The 17,908-nt window shown below is 40.8% G+C and overlaps 1 protein-coding gene across 2 annotated transcripts in view; it reads right to left on the bottom strand.

Moving 5' to 3' along the window:
* The window catches only part of sim (single-minded), a 434,059-nt gene that overhangs the window by 8,637 nt on the left and 407,514 nt on the right, over positions 1–17,908 (bottom strand). For both annotated transcript variants that reach the window (XM_067144541.2, XM_067144542.2), the window contains exons 8-9: positions 15,511–15,617; positions 5,251–5,398 (exon numbers count right to left, since the gene is read on the bottom strand). In XM_067144541.2, coding sequence (XP_067000642.1) covers positions 5,251–5,398; positions 15,511–15,617 — 255 coding nt within the window. The remainder of the gene's footprint in view (positions 1–5,250; positions 5,399–15,510; positions 15,618–17,908) is intronic.

Raw genomic sequence — 17,908 nt, 5'->3', positions numbered from 1 at the left:
GGTTCTCACATGGAAGGCTGAGGTTCTAATGGCTGTCGATTGTGGGTTGAGATTTTTATCTGAAGAATCACGTAGCGTCACGAACGAGACATCCGGTCTTAAAACCCCGGCCAAAACCGAAACGAGACTGGGTGGCTCCATTGACCCCATGAATAACTGGGATAAGTAAGCTAAAGAGAAATGAAGATCCACAGCCTGTTTCCAGTCATTCGAGTGGAATGGATGAAGACCCCCATCTAGGGCGAGATACGAATTGTGCCGGCTGCCGAACCCTGTCGATTCCAGGCAGGATCGGGAATTTTAACCATCATTGGTTAATTTCGCTGGCACGGAGGCTGGATGTATATGTCGTCTTCACCTTCATTTCATCCTCATCACGACGCGCAGGTCGCCTACGGGAGTCAAATCAAAAGACCTGTACCAGGCGAGCCTAACATGTCCTCGGATACTCCCAGCACTAAAAGTCATACGCCATTTCATTTTCTTTAATGACCGACAGATGAAATGCTATTGGAGAGTGCTGCTGGTACGAAAGATGACTGGGAAAACCGGAGTATCCGGAGAAATTCTGTCCCTCCTTCGTTTTGTCCAGCAAAAATCTCACATGAAGTGACGGGATTTGAACCACGGAACCCAGCGTGAGAGGCCGGGGTGCTGCCACCTGAGCCACGGAGGCTTTCGATAAGCTAAAGAACGTTGTTTTAAATATCTGATTCCATTCCTGAGTTTATACTGAATTTATTTGGGAGCCTGTCTCTCTGCCACTTTTGTACGGCCGCACCGTTAACTGACTCACAAGGAGACTGTTATGAACTGGAACGACAACTGTGAACGAAAATTCAGTATAAGGTTACTTAATAATATTTAATGTTAAACACAATGTGCACATACGATTTTAAAAGAGAAATTCACTGTCAATACAAGGTTTCACCTTTAGCATAATAAAAATTTTCGTGTGGTGATTTCTATCTGGGTCCAACCCTTGTAAGACAGACTCTTCGATGAGGGTGGGCCGTATCGGCCATGTGTAGGTGACTGCGTGTTATTGTGGTGGAGGATAATATTATGCGTAGTGCGTGAGTTGCAGAAATGTTGGGGACAGCACAAACACCCAGTCCCCGAGCCACTGAAAATAACCAATGAAGGTTAAAATTCCCGATCCGGCCAGGAATCGAACCCGGGACCCTCTGGACCAAAGGCCAGTACACTAACCATTTAGCCATGGAACCGGAATTTAGCATAATGAAAAATAGGAAGTGTTCTTTGTGTGCAGTCCAACAGGTGGTATAGTGAACAATGTGAGCCGCAGATTTCACAAACACAGTCGCTAGATATCTGGTGAAAACCTTTCTTATTACAAATACGGTGAAGAAAGCCGTGAACTGCTCCTCTAGTACAGAGGTGACGTAGCTCAAAATTGGCTGATTTCCATTCATTATTGTTTATGGTGGGAGTATTAAAGAATTCTGGGTCTATTTCTGCAGTTTACTGGAGTCGTTCGTCCAGGAACCTTTTGGTAGCTGGGGTTGGTGCCAGATTATAAGTTGTCAACAAGTCTTCTATGAAGGAGGATGTTTTTGATAGCTGGTGTACAAGTCGATTTGGAGAAACTTTGAGATGCAGAGTGATCTTTTTATGCATATGGCTTTAGTTCTGTCTCATGGCTGAAGCCTGATAAACGTCGGGAGCTACACATTTGAACGATGGTGTTTAGAGTGTTAGCTGAAAGTCAGTCACTGTATATTTCTTCTAAATTCACCCTTTTATAATCATTTCACAACTTAAATACACGTTCCAGATCCTTTCTTTCTATTCCAGTGCACCGAACAAATAAAATTAATAGATCACTTGTGGTGACCGGCGCCAGATTATGGAATTCCCTGCCAACTCAGATCAGAGAAACTAGCTCTTTATAAAGATTTAACCCTGGAGTGGTCGCGATGGGTCTACGAGACCCGGGCGGACATACTTATTGGTGTTCCTGTTGTTGGAATGCACCGAACGCTTTCGCCTCCCTGGTAGCTTCTTGGCTCCCGACCTTCAACCGAACACAGTAGCCCGCTCTCAGTTGCCTTGGAAACTTTGAGCGTACAGGCTGTTCAGGGTCTCGCAGACCCGGTGCGACTGTTAACGTTAGTCTTTGTTGTCAAACTTCGAATTGTTAGTTTAGTACACATTTTCTTCTGTGCAACAATGGATGAAGCTAATTCTGGGTATAACTACCCTGTGCAAGCACCTGCCACAGAAGTTCCCAGGAAAAGAAAGATGTCATTTCTGCACAACAAACAAAGACAGGAAGACATCCTTCATCTGGCCCCAGTGCCAAAATTTCATTTGCGGAGAACATGGACAACTAGGTTGCAGAATATGCATACAAATTTATTGAAGTGATGTTTCCCTGTACTTGGATGTGTTTCTAAAATAAATTTTATTTTTATTTTATGAATTATGACACATACCTAAAAAAATCCATATTTTTGTACCAATAGTTCAAGTGTGAAATTCTCAAAAATATGTTTTATTAAGACGGTGTAGAAAATAGATGAAAGTGTAGCTTTGTGCATGTAAATGCAGGTAAAAGTGGAAAAAATATTTAAATTACATTTTACTCTTACTATGTTTTACCTTTCAAAAGTTAACAGAAAAAAATGAGGTTTTCAATGTAATTATAAAAATACACTTTTTGGTTAAGAAACAGGATATTTAAATATTGTAGTCATGTAAGTTGCATTAAAATAAAATAAATAATATCCTATAATACTGTAATTGGAAATAAAGTATAAAAATCTAATAGTAAAACACTGAGAAAAAATGGGTCTGAGAGACCCGGTGCGACCATTAATATTGAGAAAACCCATGCGACCACTCCAGGGTTAAGGTCGCCTGCGGAGACTACCTGCTGAGGACAGCTGACTGCATGGTTGAAGTATGAATGTGTGCGTGCCTGAGGATTACTCATTATTAACAAATTTTAATATTAATAGGTTTTAATATGAATTTAGTTAGTAATGTATTCAAATTTATTTTCAATTCTATTAATTTATGTCATTTTAAACTATTTTAAGTATCTCAGTATTTAAGATATTTATTAGCAAGTGGTTAAGTGTAAGAGAGGGCCTCGAGCCCTATCTTCGCCACTCTAAAAGGGCATAAATAAATAAATAAATAAATAAATAAATAAATAAATAAATAAATAAATAAATAAATAAATAAATAAATAAATTTCTGTATGAAAGGTACGGCCATGTTATCTCAATTGCATACGATGCCACCGGTGCAACTTTCAGCTTGAATGACATTGCTGTTCTTAACTAATAATTCATAATTGAGTTTAATTACTTTCACACCTCTATGAGTACACGGTACTAGCTGGTAGTTAGTGCCCGAAATAATGATGACAGATACCGTTATGTGGCAATCTTAAGGGGAGAAATTCTGACCCGCAACACACGTATCTCTTACAATATTGGAATGAAAATTCGTCGGGATACAGTGAAACTTCGATATCTTATATCACCTCGGGAGCTAAATTTACTTCCAGTTATCAAAACTTCGAGATATAGAGAATAACGTTTTTGAACATATATAGCGCATAATTGAATTATATAGGCTATATCTACGGGCTTATACTGCATACAGTATTTTTGGAGTATTTTAAAAATATAACAAACTCGTATTTTACGGTATCGCTTTAATTATGACCATTATTAAAGTAACTTTTTAGAAGATAGAATACAGTACATACAGTAGTGAAACATGAAACATACCTTAGTTAACACCGTTGGAAAAATTTGTTAGTCTCTTCTGTTTTTTACTGTTAACCTTCTTTTCTTCCACATATTTTTCAACAACATTTATTGCTGTAAGAAGCACTGTCATTTATATTCGACTGACTGTATGTAGGTTTGAAACCACTGAGCCAAGATTTGTAAATGGAGCTTGTCATTCACGACTTCCGGGGTTGTCATACGTGACCCGTAAAGAATTCACACCCGAAAAACAACGAGGCTTCACCTATTTTCCGATCACTAGAAGTTTGTTTTTCGGTTCCCGTCACATTAGCTCCCAGCATCACTGTAATCTTTTCTTTACTTGTTAACTGTTCCTCACAAAATACAAATGCCGTATTGCACAGTAATTTTTTTTTTTTTTTGCTGCAAGGTGGGAAACGTTTGCTTCGAGAAATCGAGAAATTCGTGTAACGGAATTTCTAGTAATAGAGAAATAAATAGGCCTAAACGTCAAGAATAGGACAAATGACTGACAAATTGGGGTTATTTCGAGATACTGAAAATTCGAGTAATGAAGGTTCGAGATATCGAGGTTCGACTGTAGTTCATGCAATACTGAACCTTAGAACAGGTTGCGAAATCAGTAAGAAATGGTGGGGGGGGAAGGAACATAGGACTTAAATACTAGTGTCTCTTTCGGGCAGTATCCGGCGGGGGGAGAGGGGGTATAACAATCCCCTGTAAGTAAATTACCCCAATCCTCAGAAAAATGTAAATTTTAGATGTTTTTGTTTGAATTTTGTTGTTATAACAAGACTGATAAATATTAGAAAGTTATTCCAATCAGCTGAGAAGTTTATGACAGACTGTTCCTTTCTTAAGAAAGGCCAGACGAGGCAAGATTTGTCCTGATTTATTGCTTTATTAGTAGAATCTTCCTCTATCAGGGCTAAGTGTTGACTGAACAAATTTGTCGGTTTATACACACCTGAAGTGAATATTGTCCTATTGATACTTACCGGAATCACACCCTCTCCAAGAAGTACAGGAGTTGTGTACGCTCGAGCTACTTACAGCAACGACAAGGGAGGAAACCTTCAAGTTACATTTTTGCCCTGGTTTCAGATGTACTTGCCAGAGTGAAACGTGAACAATAGCCTGCAAGGTGCGGAGTTGCCACTGCTGCCTTATTTCATTGCTCAAGATCTAGTAGTCACTTGAATTACTCCTGATGTTTTTATGAAAATATGCGCAGTAAAAATAATTAATTTCAGTAATAAAGTGTATGTGTTCTACATTTTCCTCATTATTTTATAATGAAAGAATCCCCCCCCCCCAGGCAATTTTATTGGGGGGAAACCTTTGAGATAAAATCGTCGGTGGGGGAAAATCCCTCCCCCCCCCCGCGATTTCGCACCCTGCCTTAGATGACAGAATTTTTCTGGTCAGAATTCTAAGCTAGGTGCAACGACAATATATAGTTTTACATTACTAACTACTGTATCACTAGTTCACTCACCTGAGCACGTAGTTGACGCTGACTATGCAATGCGGTCGGGACGATCGACTGTTGTGTACGATGGTAGCGTAGCTCTGCATCCACACCCAGCCGCCATCTTTGGTCAGGAAGCGGAAGTACTTGGTGGTTACTTGGCCTTTAAACAGTACTGTGGACAAACATCAGAGGACCATGATAAAAGAGAATAAATATATCTTTATTCCGTAAGAGGAGAATTACTACAACAGCTATTAGGATAGTGACTGTCATCATGTGAAACAGACCAACTATGGGCTTGGCATGGTGATAACCTCTGATTAACACATATTCTGATATGGGGTAGAACAAGTTTTATACAGGGTGAAGCCGAACTCCACCGACAAACTTTTGCAGGTTTATTTTTTAATTTTTTGTTATATTTTGCATTCGGCAAGTAGCCATGCAGCCAGCAAAACATCATCTATAGATACGTAAAGTACATACCATAGATAAAATAACACTATATCTAAAATACATGAAACAGATGAAATAGCTCAATACAAAGGAAATACTATCTGCGCACTTTTTAGCGATAGATTTACACCCTAGTGTTGAATCGGTCGACTTGTATTGGCAACCTTTGAAACACAAAATAAGAATCGCTTATCATCGCTGTGCGACATCGGGCGTACAGTTTGAGTACTCGTACTGTTGTTGTTTACAGAGCAAAGCCCAACTATAGAATTCATGCTAGGAACACATTTCTCATCGGGAAATGTTATATAGTATTATATATTGTGTGTGTGACACAGTTGTTGGCATAAGATAATAAAGGTTTAGAAAATTCATATCGATCGATCATATTATCGATTCAATTCAGATTTCATTTCCATCCAGTTGGCAGTACTACCGGAACCGGCAGTGCTCCCTTCTTACTCCTCAACCGAGTACAAAAATCTATCACTAAAAAGTGCGCGTACTATACAACTTATTTTATTCACTTCACAGCGCACGCAAAAAGAACCTTCGGCGATAAATGCCCCACATAGATCTTCAGATCAGTCATATCTAAAAACTGAGCAAGTGCTAGGTAATTGTTGCTATCAGATCTTCTTAGTGATCGTATTATACTTGTAGGAAAAGGGACATTAATAAGGACCAGTTTTTCATATAACACACTTTGTGGCTGTCGATATTTACTGCAGCTACTGGTGGGAGTAATTATTCCTATTATTACAAAATCCCTTTACTATCGTGAGCTTCCTCGCGATTCCCTGGCAAGCGCCGAATATCTGGTAAACACCAGACTCCAACGCGCAGTGATCATTGCGTGGAGGGCCCACTATCCCTATTATAGTTTATTCTTTTGTTAATAGCCAGGCTGCATCCAGCAGTTATCACTGCAGGAGGGAGCTGTTATCTATATTATTACAAACTCTTCGTATTATCGTGAGTTGCCTCGCGATTCCCTGGCAATCGCCGAATTTATAGTAAACACCAGGCTCCAGGATCGCTGTGTGGAGGGCCATTATACCTATCACAGCATGTTTATTACTTATAACTGTATATTAGATTGGTTTGTTCACTACTAACAGCACAGGGTCTAAGTTGGAGGTGAGCTCAATATAGACTCTATGGAAAGAAATGTAAATGTATTTACTGCAACCGAGAGTAATGTGGTTAAAATATGCAATTTCCTCTTGGTCCTTGTCGCATATAGGAGAATCCACTACCGGTACTCGATGAAGATTATTTGGATAGCAGCCATGACCGAGACGGGTGCGTATGATGGACGAAAGGTGTCTCATACTACAGCGTAATTTGTCAAACCAGGGTCGTGTTAGTATGTGAGGCTGATGATCACCGCAGTGCTGTCCTTTAATCTGGTGCGTTATGTTCCAGTTATTTGACCAGTCGTTTCGAGATTTGCTGCGAAGTAATGGTATGAAGTCCGTATATGGAACCGCCATAGCGTGACAGGTTCCATCTGAGATGCTTTACTTTGCTAGTTGATCAATTATTTCGTTATGCACTATGCAGCTTTCGGACGTTGTTCAGGGATACCTTCCGAGTATATTGGTATAAGGGATCGTGGTTAGCGGTGGCTCTTTACAGGGTAATTGCATTTTGTTTGGTTTGTTGCCCCAGTTAGTTTTGTACCTGTATTGCCCTGGAAATAATAAATGCTAGTTCTTGACGATCGCTGGGATGTCGGAATTTTGTCCCGCAGGAGTTCTTTAACGTGGCGGAAGTCAACGATTCCGTGATGATGGCGGTCTACATTTTGAACAATACCTGCAAGTTAACAGTTCTGCATTTGTTACGTACTGTGCTGTACAATACACTGACAGGGCAGATTGAATACTCTGTGACAAAAATGTACGTTTCTGTCTGAGGGTTGTTGGATTACTCTGTGCTTTGTGTTATACAATAACCAAAATGTACAATTACAGGCTTTGCACAGGGCCTACGCACAGGGGAGATTGTGTGTGTGTGTGTGTGGGGGGGGGGAGGGGGATAAATCCCACCCTCATCCACGAAATTTTGAAGTTTATAACTTGTGATTAGTTGTGGTGTCCGGCTCCATGGATAAATGGTTAGCGTGCTGGCCTTCGGTCACAGGAGTCCCGGGTTCGATTCCAGGCAGGGACGTAAATTTTAACCATAATTGGTTAATTTCCCTGGTACGGTGACTGGGTGTATGTGCTGTCTTCATCATCATTTCATCTTCATCACGACGTACAGGTCACCTACAGGCGTCAAATCAAAAGACCTGCACTAGGCCTCTCCGGAAGCCACACTACATTTCATTTCAGTTGTGGTAACCATGAAAATGAAAATTTTAGATGGTTCATTGTTTTCTTCTCATACGATCTACGTATTTGCCAATAGTGTGCTGATACTTTCATTCATAAATATTACAGTGAGCTTGATCTGGCATTTAACCTTCAGTGTGTGTCGCATCCTGCTGTTAAGTTCGCAGGTAATTCCCATACATCATTAGCAAATGTGTTTAATAAGGCATCTGCGCAGTCTTTTGTTTTTAAATGAGTGGGTTTTATCCTGACATTTACCGCCAAAGACTTACGTGAGAGGAAGCGTGGACCTGTGGAGAAAGGTACAGTTAACCCGGAACTTGAATGACCCACAGCACAGGGCTTTGTGAACGATGGATGACACGAACAAGTAACATATTTGTGATGTGACGAGTTCAGAACTTCACAGACAACATGCAGTACGCCTTGTGAAGTAAACTTGTGATGTCGGTTTCTGCGGAAAGACATAATTTTTAAAAAATGTTATTTGCAGAATATGACTGCACAAGATAGTTTAAATGGGTTAGCTCTTTTGTATATACACAAAGAACATGTGACCTTAGAACATATAATCCATGAGATTTCCAAAAAAACCCAGGAGACATCTGCTATTGTAATCAACGTGAATACAAATGTGTCTTAATTAAATAACTGTGTTACTCTGAAAGTTTTAATTTAGTGTTTCTAATTTCTCAATTTCTCTAATTTCTCGAGAAGTTTTCAAATTTTAATAATTACTACATCCCCTCCCCAAATAACTTCTGCGTACGTCCCTGGCTTTCCATTACTCTGTCTTTCGTGTTGAACGTTTTCGTGAATGCATATTACAGGCTTTTTCAGTGATATGAAGGTATTTTCACCGAAACAAGAATGATTGGGGTAACAAACCGAATAAATCGTAAATTCATTATTACGCTGTAATGGGCCAGCGGAGACCACGTGTCCCTTATACCAGTATATTCAGAAGGTATCCTATTGTCGGTGGAGTTCGGCTTTCTTTGCTACTGACCAGTACCACCGCACTCATTCAAGTCTTCCGCACGAAAATAAAATAATTCACTGCTACCAACCCTCACAATACGCGGGATGCAAGCTGCAGGCCCAATCTGAATCAAGGTTACTAGTCTCAAATATTACATATCCATATGATTATTTATTATTTTTTCTTAAAATATAAATAATAGGGCAAACAAGGTCATAAATTATTATCTAATTTTATTACATGCGACCATGGAGATTTGGCTGGCACATGCTCCTATAGGGATTTGTGAGGACATCTTTACTGATACACTGCTACGGAATCTGCCCAAGTGAAAGCCTCTTTTTGAACCGTTCCTTCCCGCGAAACTCTCCATCAGCGCGTTTCCCCCTTACATCTCGACCCCCTCAAAGTCGCTATATACTGGGACGGAAACTCGAAACTTGAACCTGAGAACATTTACCAGCGAACTTCGCGCTGAAGTCAGTCACTGAAGTCAGTGCCGAATAGTCTTCCCTATTGATGAGAATTTACAGTTTTACAATGAAATTTAATTTTCTTTAGCATTATTCGAGTCCAAAATTTGACTTCAAATGTCGAAAGAAAATAAAAGACCGAGCTCAATAGCAGCAGTCGCTTAAGTGCGGCCAGTGTCCGGTAATCGGGAGACAGTGGGTTTGAACCCCACTGTCGGCAGCCCTGAAGATGGTTTTCCGTGGTTTCCCATTTTCACACCAGGCAAATGCTGAGGCTGTAACTCAATTAAGGCCACGGCCATTTCTTTCCCACTCCTAGCCCCTTCCTATCCCATCGTCGTCATGATACCTATCTGTGTCGGTGCGATTAAACCAACTTGTAAAAAAAAAATTAAAAAAAATATTTTTTCGTTCTCTAGGGAGGACACCGCCCGGGAGTCCTTAAGGGCCGGCCGCTACTGGATTTGACTCAGTTTTATTCTTGGCTTTGTAGAATATATACCTAAGCAGCAGAGGCATTAGGATAGTGGTACTGTTCTTTACGCAGCTAGTCCTTTAAGCGAATGGAATGAAGGTGTCTCTCATGAAGTAGCCCACCAGGTGGCCATGATTGTAAAGGCGTCTAGTCTATATGGTCCGACACCGTGATAAGCTAGTTGAAGTCCCATTGGTGAAAAACATTTTCTCCGCCAGAATGTGTGGCGGCAGGGTAGAACGTTACCCAGGAATTAGCTTAAGAAAGAAGTTGAAGAAAATAGAAAGGGAGGAGGAGGGTAAGGAGAAGGTGGTATTTTTTCACGTTGGAAAGTGCAGCGTTGAAGCTGATGTGGAATAATTTGACAAGATAATCAGCTCTGCGGGAAGCGAGACAGAAATGAACATGATTGTAGCAGGTGATCTTAGTTTACCAAATGTCAACTGGGAAGGTAATGCGAATGACAGGAAGCATGACCAACAAATCTGAGAAGGACAGCTGAATCAGAATGTGATGGAACCATCTACAGGGAAGAACATTCTGGACGTGATGCTGGTAAACCCAGAGGAGATGTATAGAGAAACTGAAGGGGGAGTTTGTAGAAGTGATCACGAAGCTATTTTCGTTGTAGTTAAAAATAAATTCGATAAAAAGGAACGTTGTAAAAGTAGGATGAGTAGGAAGCACCATACGGTTAATAACATAGGCATAAGGGAGTTATCATCAGAGGAGTTAACGAGATGAAATAGATGACGTGATATGTGATAGTAGAAAAGGAGAGGGTGAATCCCAGTGCCAGCACACAACCTGCTCCTGTCGAATAGTCAAGGGGTCAGCTCAAGGTTTTACGTCCCGAATTACAATCAACAACGTAATGTGCCCTCCATATGAACACTGTGGAGATGTCTGGGATTGTATACAGGCTTTTGACACGTAATCTAGTGATTATAATTTGTATACCACCACCTCTTTCAACCTGCCAGCCAACGTTCTGATAGTGAAATGTTTTCGACCAACGGGACCCGAACCGGCTAACCACGATGTCAGAGCATATGGACTGAACAACTTAATGATCGTGGCCACCAGGCGAATAATAATAATAATAATAATAATAATAATAATAATAATAATAATAATAATAATAATAATAATAATAATAATAATAATAATAATAATAATACAGTGTAGCTCTAAGGACAGGATTTGATGTGAAGTTCATGACAGATAATTACGTCAGTGACACTTTGGTTTAATGTTACATATTGCTATGGAGAAGGGAACAAATAGAAAGGGGATGAGAAATGCTCTTGGAAGGGTAAATGAATCCTGGTTTAAGCCCCATTTTAATATTTATAATGGTATTATCAACCTGCCATCTCATTTGAGATCGTTTTACGGGGTGGGCCGGCTCCGGGTGATAAGCTGGAGCTGCGCAAACACCGAGCCAGATAGCGTAGCGGGGGTGGGAGCGACGCGCCACGACGGCCAATCAATCTTCCCACAGGCATCGCGCTGAGCCACTCACTGTGCAACACTACGCGCGCCTACCATCCAGTGTTGCAATATTTGAAAACTAGAGGTACAATTATCTGAAGATCAGGTTTAAAGAAACTCAACCTGTCACATTACAAATATTCACAGCCCGACTTAAAAGCTAAGACACAAAATTTACAGACCATACATTTCTTTTTCGAAGGAACCAAACGATATTTTTAATAAATTAAGTCATACATTTTAAAAATAAATTAAGTAAATTAATTAAATAAAGTATAAACGGTTTTATACAAAACTCAGTTGTACGCATTTCTGGGTGGCGAATAATTATAGATCCCTTGATGGTGATGGCGATGGTGATAATAATAATAATAATAATAATAATAATAATAATAATAATAATAATAATAATAATAATAATAATAATAATAATGGTTTCAAGTTCTAATAAATATTTTGAACGGTGTTTGGATACATCGAGTTGCCGGAATTATGTCCCACAGGAGTTCTATAATGTACCGGTAATTCAAATGACACCTCCAAATACCACTGGACTTCGCCTGCATCGGCCCCGTGAACTTGACTAAGTAAAATGCTTGAGTTATATGTGAATAACTTTTATTTCATATTATAACGTGCAGGAGGACCGAGTGGTTCAGACGGTTGAGGTGCTGGCCTTCTGACCCCAATTTGGCATAAGTTCGATCCTGGCTCAGTCTGATGGTCTTTGAAGGTGCCCAAATACGTCAGCCTCTTGTCTGTAGATTTACTGGCATGAAAAAATAACTTTTGCGGGACAAAATTCCGGCACCTTGGCGTCTCCGAAAACCGTCAAAAATTAGTTAGTGGGACGTAAAAAAATCAGTAGCTTCAAGAATTCAGAAAATGGCAATTGCTTTTCAACACACAAATAATGTTGATGAAAAATTCGTTTTATGCTTCAGAAACGCTCAATTCACATTTTTTTAAAAAAATTAAAGGAACAATTTGAGATTAAAAAAGGAAAATCATGAGATATATCTTAGGGCCAAGAATTAAAAATTGAATACATTATCCCAAACACAACTCATAAATAAATTTAGAATATCTAAAACTTAGTGATACAATGTGACTGAAAAGAATTCAGTTTATAAGCCATTTGGAAAGAGTGAGTAACAACTGACTTTCTTATCAAGTACACACATTTCTGCAAATCAAACGTACGAGATATGGTATAAGCAAGTAAGAGAGACCTCGCTGAATTAGGATCACCAAATCTGCAGGATAGAAATGTAATCCGGAAATTTGTTTACTCAATGGGGTTTGAGGAAGACTAGAAGAATCCAACACGACGTACTTGGTCGGAGGAATAGAAATTGCACCAATCGGTGTTCGAAGGCAAGGTGATGGGAAAGAAAGGCAGAGGGAAACCACGGAAGAAGATCATTGAAGAGGTAGTTGAGATGATGGGATGCCAAGGTTATGAAGAGATGAAAAGGATCGCAGAGAGAAGAGATCAATGGTTGCAGCGACAAGGCAAAGCCTTTAGATGATGATGATTAAAATGAAGAACTATTGGGCAAGGAGGAAAACTCAACAAACGTGGATTCCGCGTGCTCCTACGTGACTTATTCGCGAAGAAGAAGAAGAAGAAGAAGAAGAAGAAGAAGAATTGTCTTCTTTATAATATAAATCGTACACAGAACAGTACGGAAAATGGCATTACTATTCGCCCCGGTTTATAGAAGTCGTCTCTGACAGGTTGAACTCCGCTTCGAAGTAATGTAAACACTGATATTTAGAGAGATTATAAAATCAAAGAACACCAAACACTGTCGATTTCACCTGATGGCAACAAAAAATGGCGTCTCTACATTCCCAGCTCAAGTAATCTGCCTCCGACAGGTTAATCCATTTCCAACAGATAATTATCGCATGTAGCCTCCGTCGCTCAGGCGGCAGTGCGCCGGCCTCTCACCGCTGGGTTCCGTGGGTCAAATCCCGGTCACTCCATGCGAGATTTGTGCTGGACAAAGCGGAGGCGGGACGGGTTTTTCTCCGGGTACTCCGGTTTTCCCTGTCATCTTTCATTCCAGAAACACTCTCCAGTATCATTTAATTTTATCTGTCAGTCATTAATCATTGCCCCAGAGGAGTGCGACAGGCTTCGGCAGCCGACACAATTCCTATCCTCGTCACTAGTTTGGGCTTCATTCATTCCATTCCTGACCCGGTCGAGTGACTGGAAACAGGCTGTGGATTTCCATTTTTCATATAAATAACAGCAGAAAATATCCCAAACTACAAAAAAGACATTAAACTATCAAATAGGAAACGGAAGATAAAAATAGACAAAAACAGGCAAAACAAGGACAGGTTCTACCGTTCCCAAAACGTACGGAAACATATTTATCTCTCTTTGACACTTTGATATATCAATCCAGATTTTAAAAAAAGGCATTTTGGCTAACTTACGGGCTGTAATTATCTACTGAATGTTTGTTTGTATGTCTCGAACTCCAAAACACTGGAGCGATTTGGCTGAAAATTTCACAATTTGTTTTTATTACTCCTGGGAGGTTTTAGAAAGTGGCTTGAACGAAATCTGATGGGTAATCCGGCATAGGGGGTAAGAAGGGTGACAAAAATTTGCTTTTTCTTCTTCTTCTTCTTCTATAAACGGTATATAAAAATGAAAAGTCCAAGTTCAGTTCCCAATTGCATAGGGGGTGAGAAGTAGTGAAGAAAGAAAATGTCGAAAATGACAGACATTACGGGTGAATATATGTGTGTGTGTGTTTTTCAGCATAGCTCTAAACCAGGGCCTCTCAAACGCCCAAAATCTCACGAGTACAAACCGAGGCGCAGAAGCTCTGTGCACTGTGCATCGGTCCGACTCGGCTCAACTCGGATGGTGTTGTGCGCTGAGAGCGACGAAGCTTTCGGTTATAGACGGCTTGTTTGTCAGTGAAATAGATAAGTGCAAGACAACAACATAATAATGGAGCAAACTCTTTCGAAAGTCCATTTCAATCGAACTGGTAACTTTTGTATATTTTCTCAGTCGTGACGATAAAGCCAAATACTTAATCTGTGGGACAATAATTACGTGATCATCAAAAAAAATCTATTTTTCAATACAAAGGCCTTTCTCGAATTCTACGAGAATTTGTCGGAGGAAGATTACCCTAAGCTGCATCGAGAAGCAGCTAAGTTTATTTCAATGTTTGGTTGCACATGCATATGTGAAAGGTTACTTTTTTCTGCTTTGACGTGTACAAAAACTAGATTGCGTGCGAGTACTTTTGATTGTAATGTAAAGTACGCTCTCAGAATTGCTGTCAGTCAGGCACTACTGGTATAATTGCAAAGGAAGAAGGAAAATGAGAACTAGAGAAAATAAATTGTCTGCTCAAACCAAATTGAAAGATGAGTATTTTAAGACCGGTAACATTGTCCCATACAACAGTGTGTGTCCGCTCATCGCACATAAACATTTCGCACTGAGGGGAGAATCAGTGGGGAAGGTGAAGAAGGCGGAGACAGGCCGAACGGGTGAGGAATAGGGGTTTGCACTCAGGTCAACCTAATGAAGTCGTCTCCTGCACCTTGCGCCGTGCAATGCACTGGCGCATGCACCTGAGAGGCCCTGCTCTAAACCAAAAAATGATACTCATATGACTTACTGATTGGCAAAGGAAACTGTAGAATAAGACACCCCTATGGGTGGGGGTTAAAAGGGGGTGAAATATTAAAATAATAGAAAACAACTAGTATTAAAAGTGAAAACGATGTTTGTTAATGAATATAGTTTTTCTATTGCATTTTATTAAATGGTTTAGAAACATCTAACGCGGGCGAAGCCGCGGGCAAATGCTAGTGAATAATAATAAATGCTATGGCATATAAGGTGATGCACTTGTCAAGTCTGACGAGCAGAGTTTTTAACGATTGCAAAGTGGAATCTTTGTTTCGGTATCTCTCCCGTCTCTTCCTCCTGCCGCTGGTCGTACAATTTAAAGCAGTCGTTTGTTAAAGAGTTGTTTTGTCTCTAAGCTAACAAGCACTCTCCAGGGTACTCACAAGTGTGGTGAGAGAAGCGCATGTGCATGATGTCACAGCCGTGGATGTAGTGGTACAGCGTCTTCTCTATCAGGTCCTGAGGCTCATACCCGGTTAATTGCGCCACTCTGCAACAAAACATACATCATCATTTTCTTTCCCACGAATAACGTTAAGACTTAATATAGGCCTTACATGCAAATAGCAAATCACTGAGCCAAGGATTCACTTAAAATATATTTACATTAGAATTCCTGGAAAGTTCAGTGATATGGCCACCAGGTCTCATCAAGGAAGTTGCGGCTGGAATTGCCAGATACCTCTTCAGTTGTTCTCGTATAGGCTGAGAGAACCTCAAAGTAGTACTATGGAGTAGATTTCTATGACACCCGCGTGTAAGAAAGAATAATTTCTGTCGGGCTGAGTGGCTCAGACGGTTAAGGCGCTGGCCCTCTGGCCCCAACTTGGCAGGTTCGATCCTGGCTCAGTCCGGTGGTATTTGAAGGTGCTCAAATACGTCAGCCTCGTGTCGGTAGATTTACTGGCACGTAAAAGAACTCCTGCGGGACTAAATTCTGGCACCTCGTCGTCTCCGAAAACCGTAAAAGAGTAGTTAGTGGGACGTAAAACAAATAACATTAATTATTATTAGAATATTTTCGAAGTAACTTTGAAGTTGCAAGTGATTTAGGAGAGGAAAGTGTCAGTGAGAAATGTCTGCTCATTTTTTTTAATTTAAAATTTTGGCTTTCGGTCTTAATGACTATTTAGCCAGCTACAGTTGCGTGTGTTTCTCATTATTAAGTACTAATTATTGACTCGATGAACTGAACGTATACATTTAAGGCAAAAACAAACATCCAGCCCCCGAGTCGGAGAAATTAACCAGACGAACTTCAAATCTCCGACCTGGCCGTGAATTGAACCCGGGACCGCAGTGAGCAAAGGCCAGCACGCTAACCATTTAGCCGTGGATCGGGACGTCTGCTGATTTTGAAAAGCACGGTATAAATGATAATCTACTAAAATGCCTTATAAGTTTTTGTTTGGCACCGTCAGGATCCAAGACCAAGCGAGTTGGCCGCGCTCCACTTTCGGCAGTCTATCTCATTGTCTCCATATGACCTATCTGTGTCGGTGCGGCGTAAAGCAAATTGTAAAAAATATCTGGTGGATTATTGCTGACCCCGCGATTGCAAGCCTGTCTCTTACCAGTAGGTAGCGGGTTACCGTCCAGGGTTGGTTATTCCCCCCCCCCCCCCCTGGACTCAGCGAGGGATCCCACTCCGACCGCCTCAAGGACAGTTTATTGGAGCGTGGGACATTTGATCGGGGACAAAACAAGGGTGGAGGACCAGTACCTCGTCCAGGCGGCCTCACCTGTTATGCTGAACAGTTGCCTTGTGGACTTGTGGGACTTTTGAAATGGAATGTTACGTCCCTGTGGTCTGGCTTCCAAAAAACTGTACTTTTGTGACTTAAAAAAATTAGCCGGGCTGAATGGCTCAGGCGGCTGAGGAACCGGAATTCTGTCCTGCAGGAGTTCTTTCACGCGCCACTAAATATAGCGACATGAGGTTGAAATATTTGAGTCTCTTAAAAGTACAACCGGACTGAGCCTGCCAAGCTGGACTCAGAAGGCCAGCGCTCTACTGACCGAGCTACTCAGCCCGACGCAACGTAATTAAGGCCATGGTTGCTACCTTCCCAATCCTAGCCCTTAGTTTCTCATCGTCCCGTAACAGCAATCTGCGTCAATGCGACATAGTTAAATAATGTTTTAGGCTATGCGAATTTGGAAGTTTTCAATTCACAGTCTAATCATTTGTTCACATCTGTAATTACTTTTGTTGTGAGCAATTTTCTTCACGTTGCACCGATACAGATGGGTCTTATGGCAACGATGGGATAGAAAAGTCCTAGAAGTGGGAAGGAAGAGGCGGTAGCCTTAATTAAGGCACAGTCCCAGCATTTACCTGGTGTGAAAATGGGACACCATGGAAAAACATTTTCAGTCTGTTGGTACTGTCGGAACATCTGTGAATTATAAATTCAAGCTTTACCTGTAGTCTACGTTAATACAAGTCTGATAAGTGGACATGATATGGTACGTACAAGATTTTGGTGACTCTATAATCGGACTAGCAAGATCTCAACTGTGGTGTCGATTAAGGTAGTCAGGGAATGTCCCTGGCAGGGGCGTAGCCAAGGGGGATTTACTGGGGGTTAGGACCCCTCCCCTGGAAATTTTGCAAGAAGAAAATGAACAGAAACAGACAATAAACTATAAAATAAATAAACATTCAGAGACATGTCCAACTCGCTGGCTGAATGGTCAGCATACTGGCCTTCGATTCAGAGGGTCCCGGGTTCGATTCCCGGCCGGGTCGGGGATTTTAACCTTCATTGGTTAATTCCA

Source organism: Anabrus simplex, chromosome 3 (genome assembly GCF_040414725.1).
Source record: "Anabrus simplex isolate iqAnaSimp1 chromosome 3, ASM4041472v1, whole genome shotgun sequence".
NCBI lineage: Eukaryota > Metazoa > Arthropoda > Insecta > Orthoptera > Tettigoniidae > Anabrus > Anabrus simplex.
The sequence above is the reverse complement of the archived record's forward strand: the minus strand, read 5'-3'. Positions and strand labels throughout refer to the sequence as shown.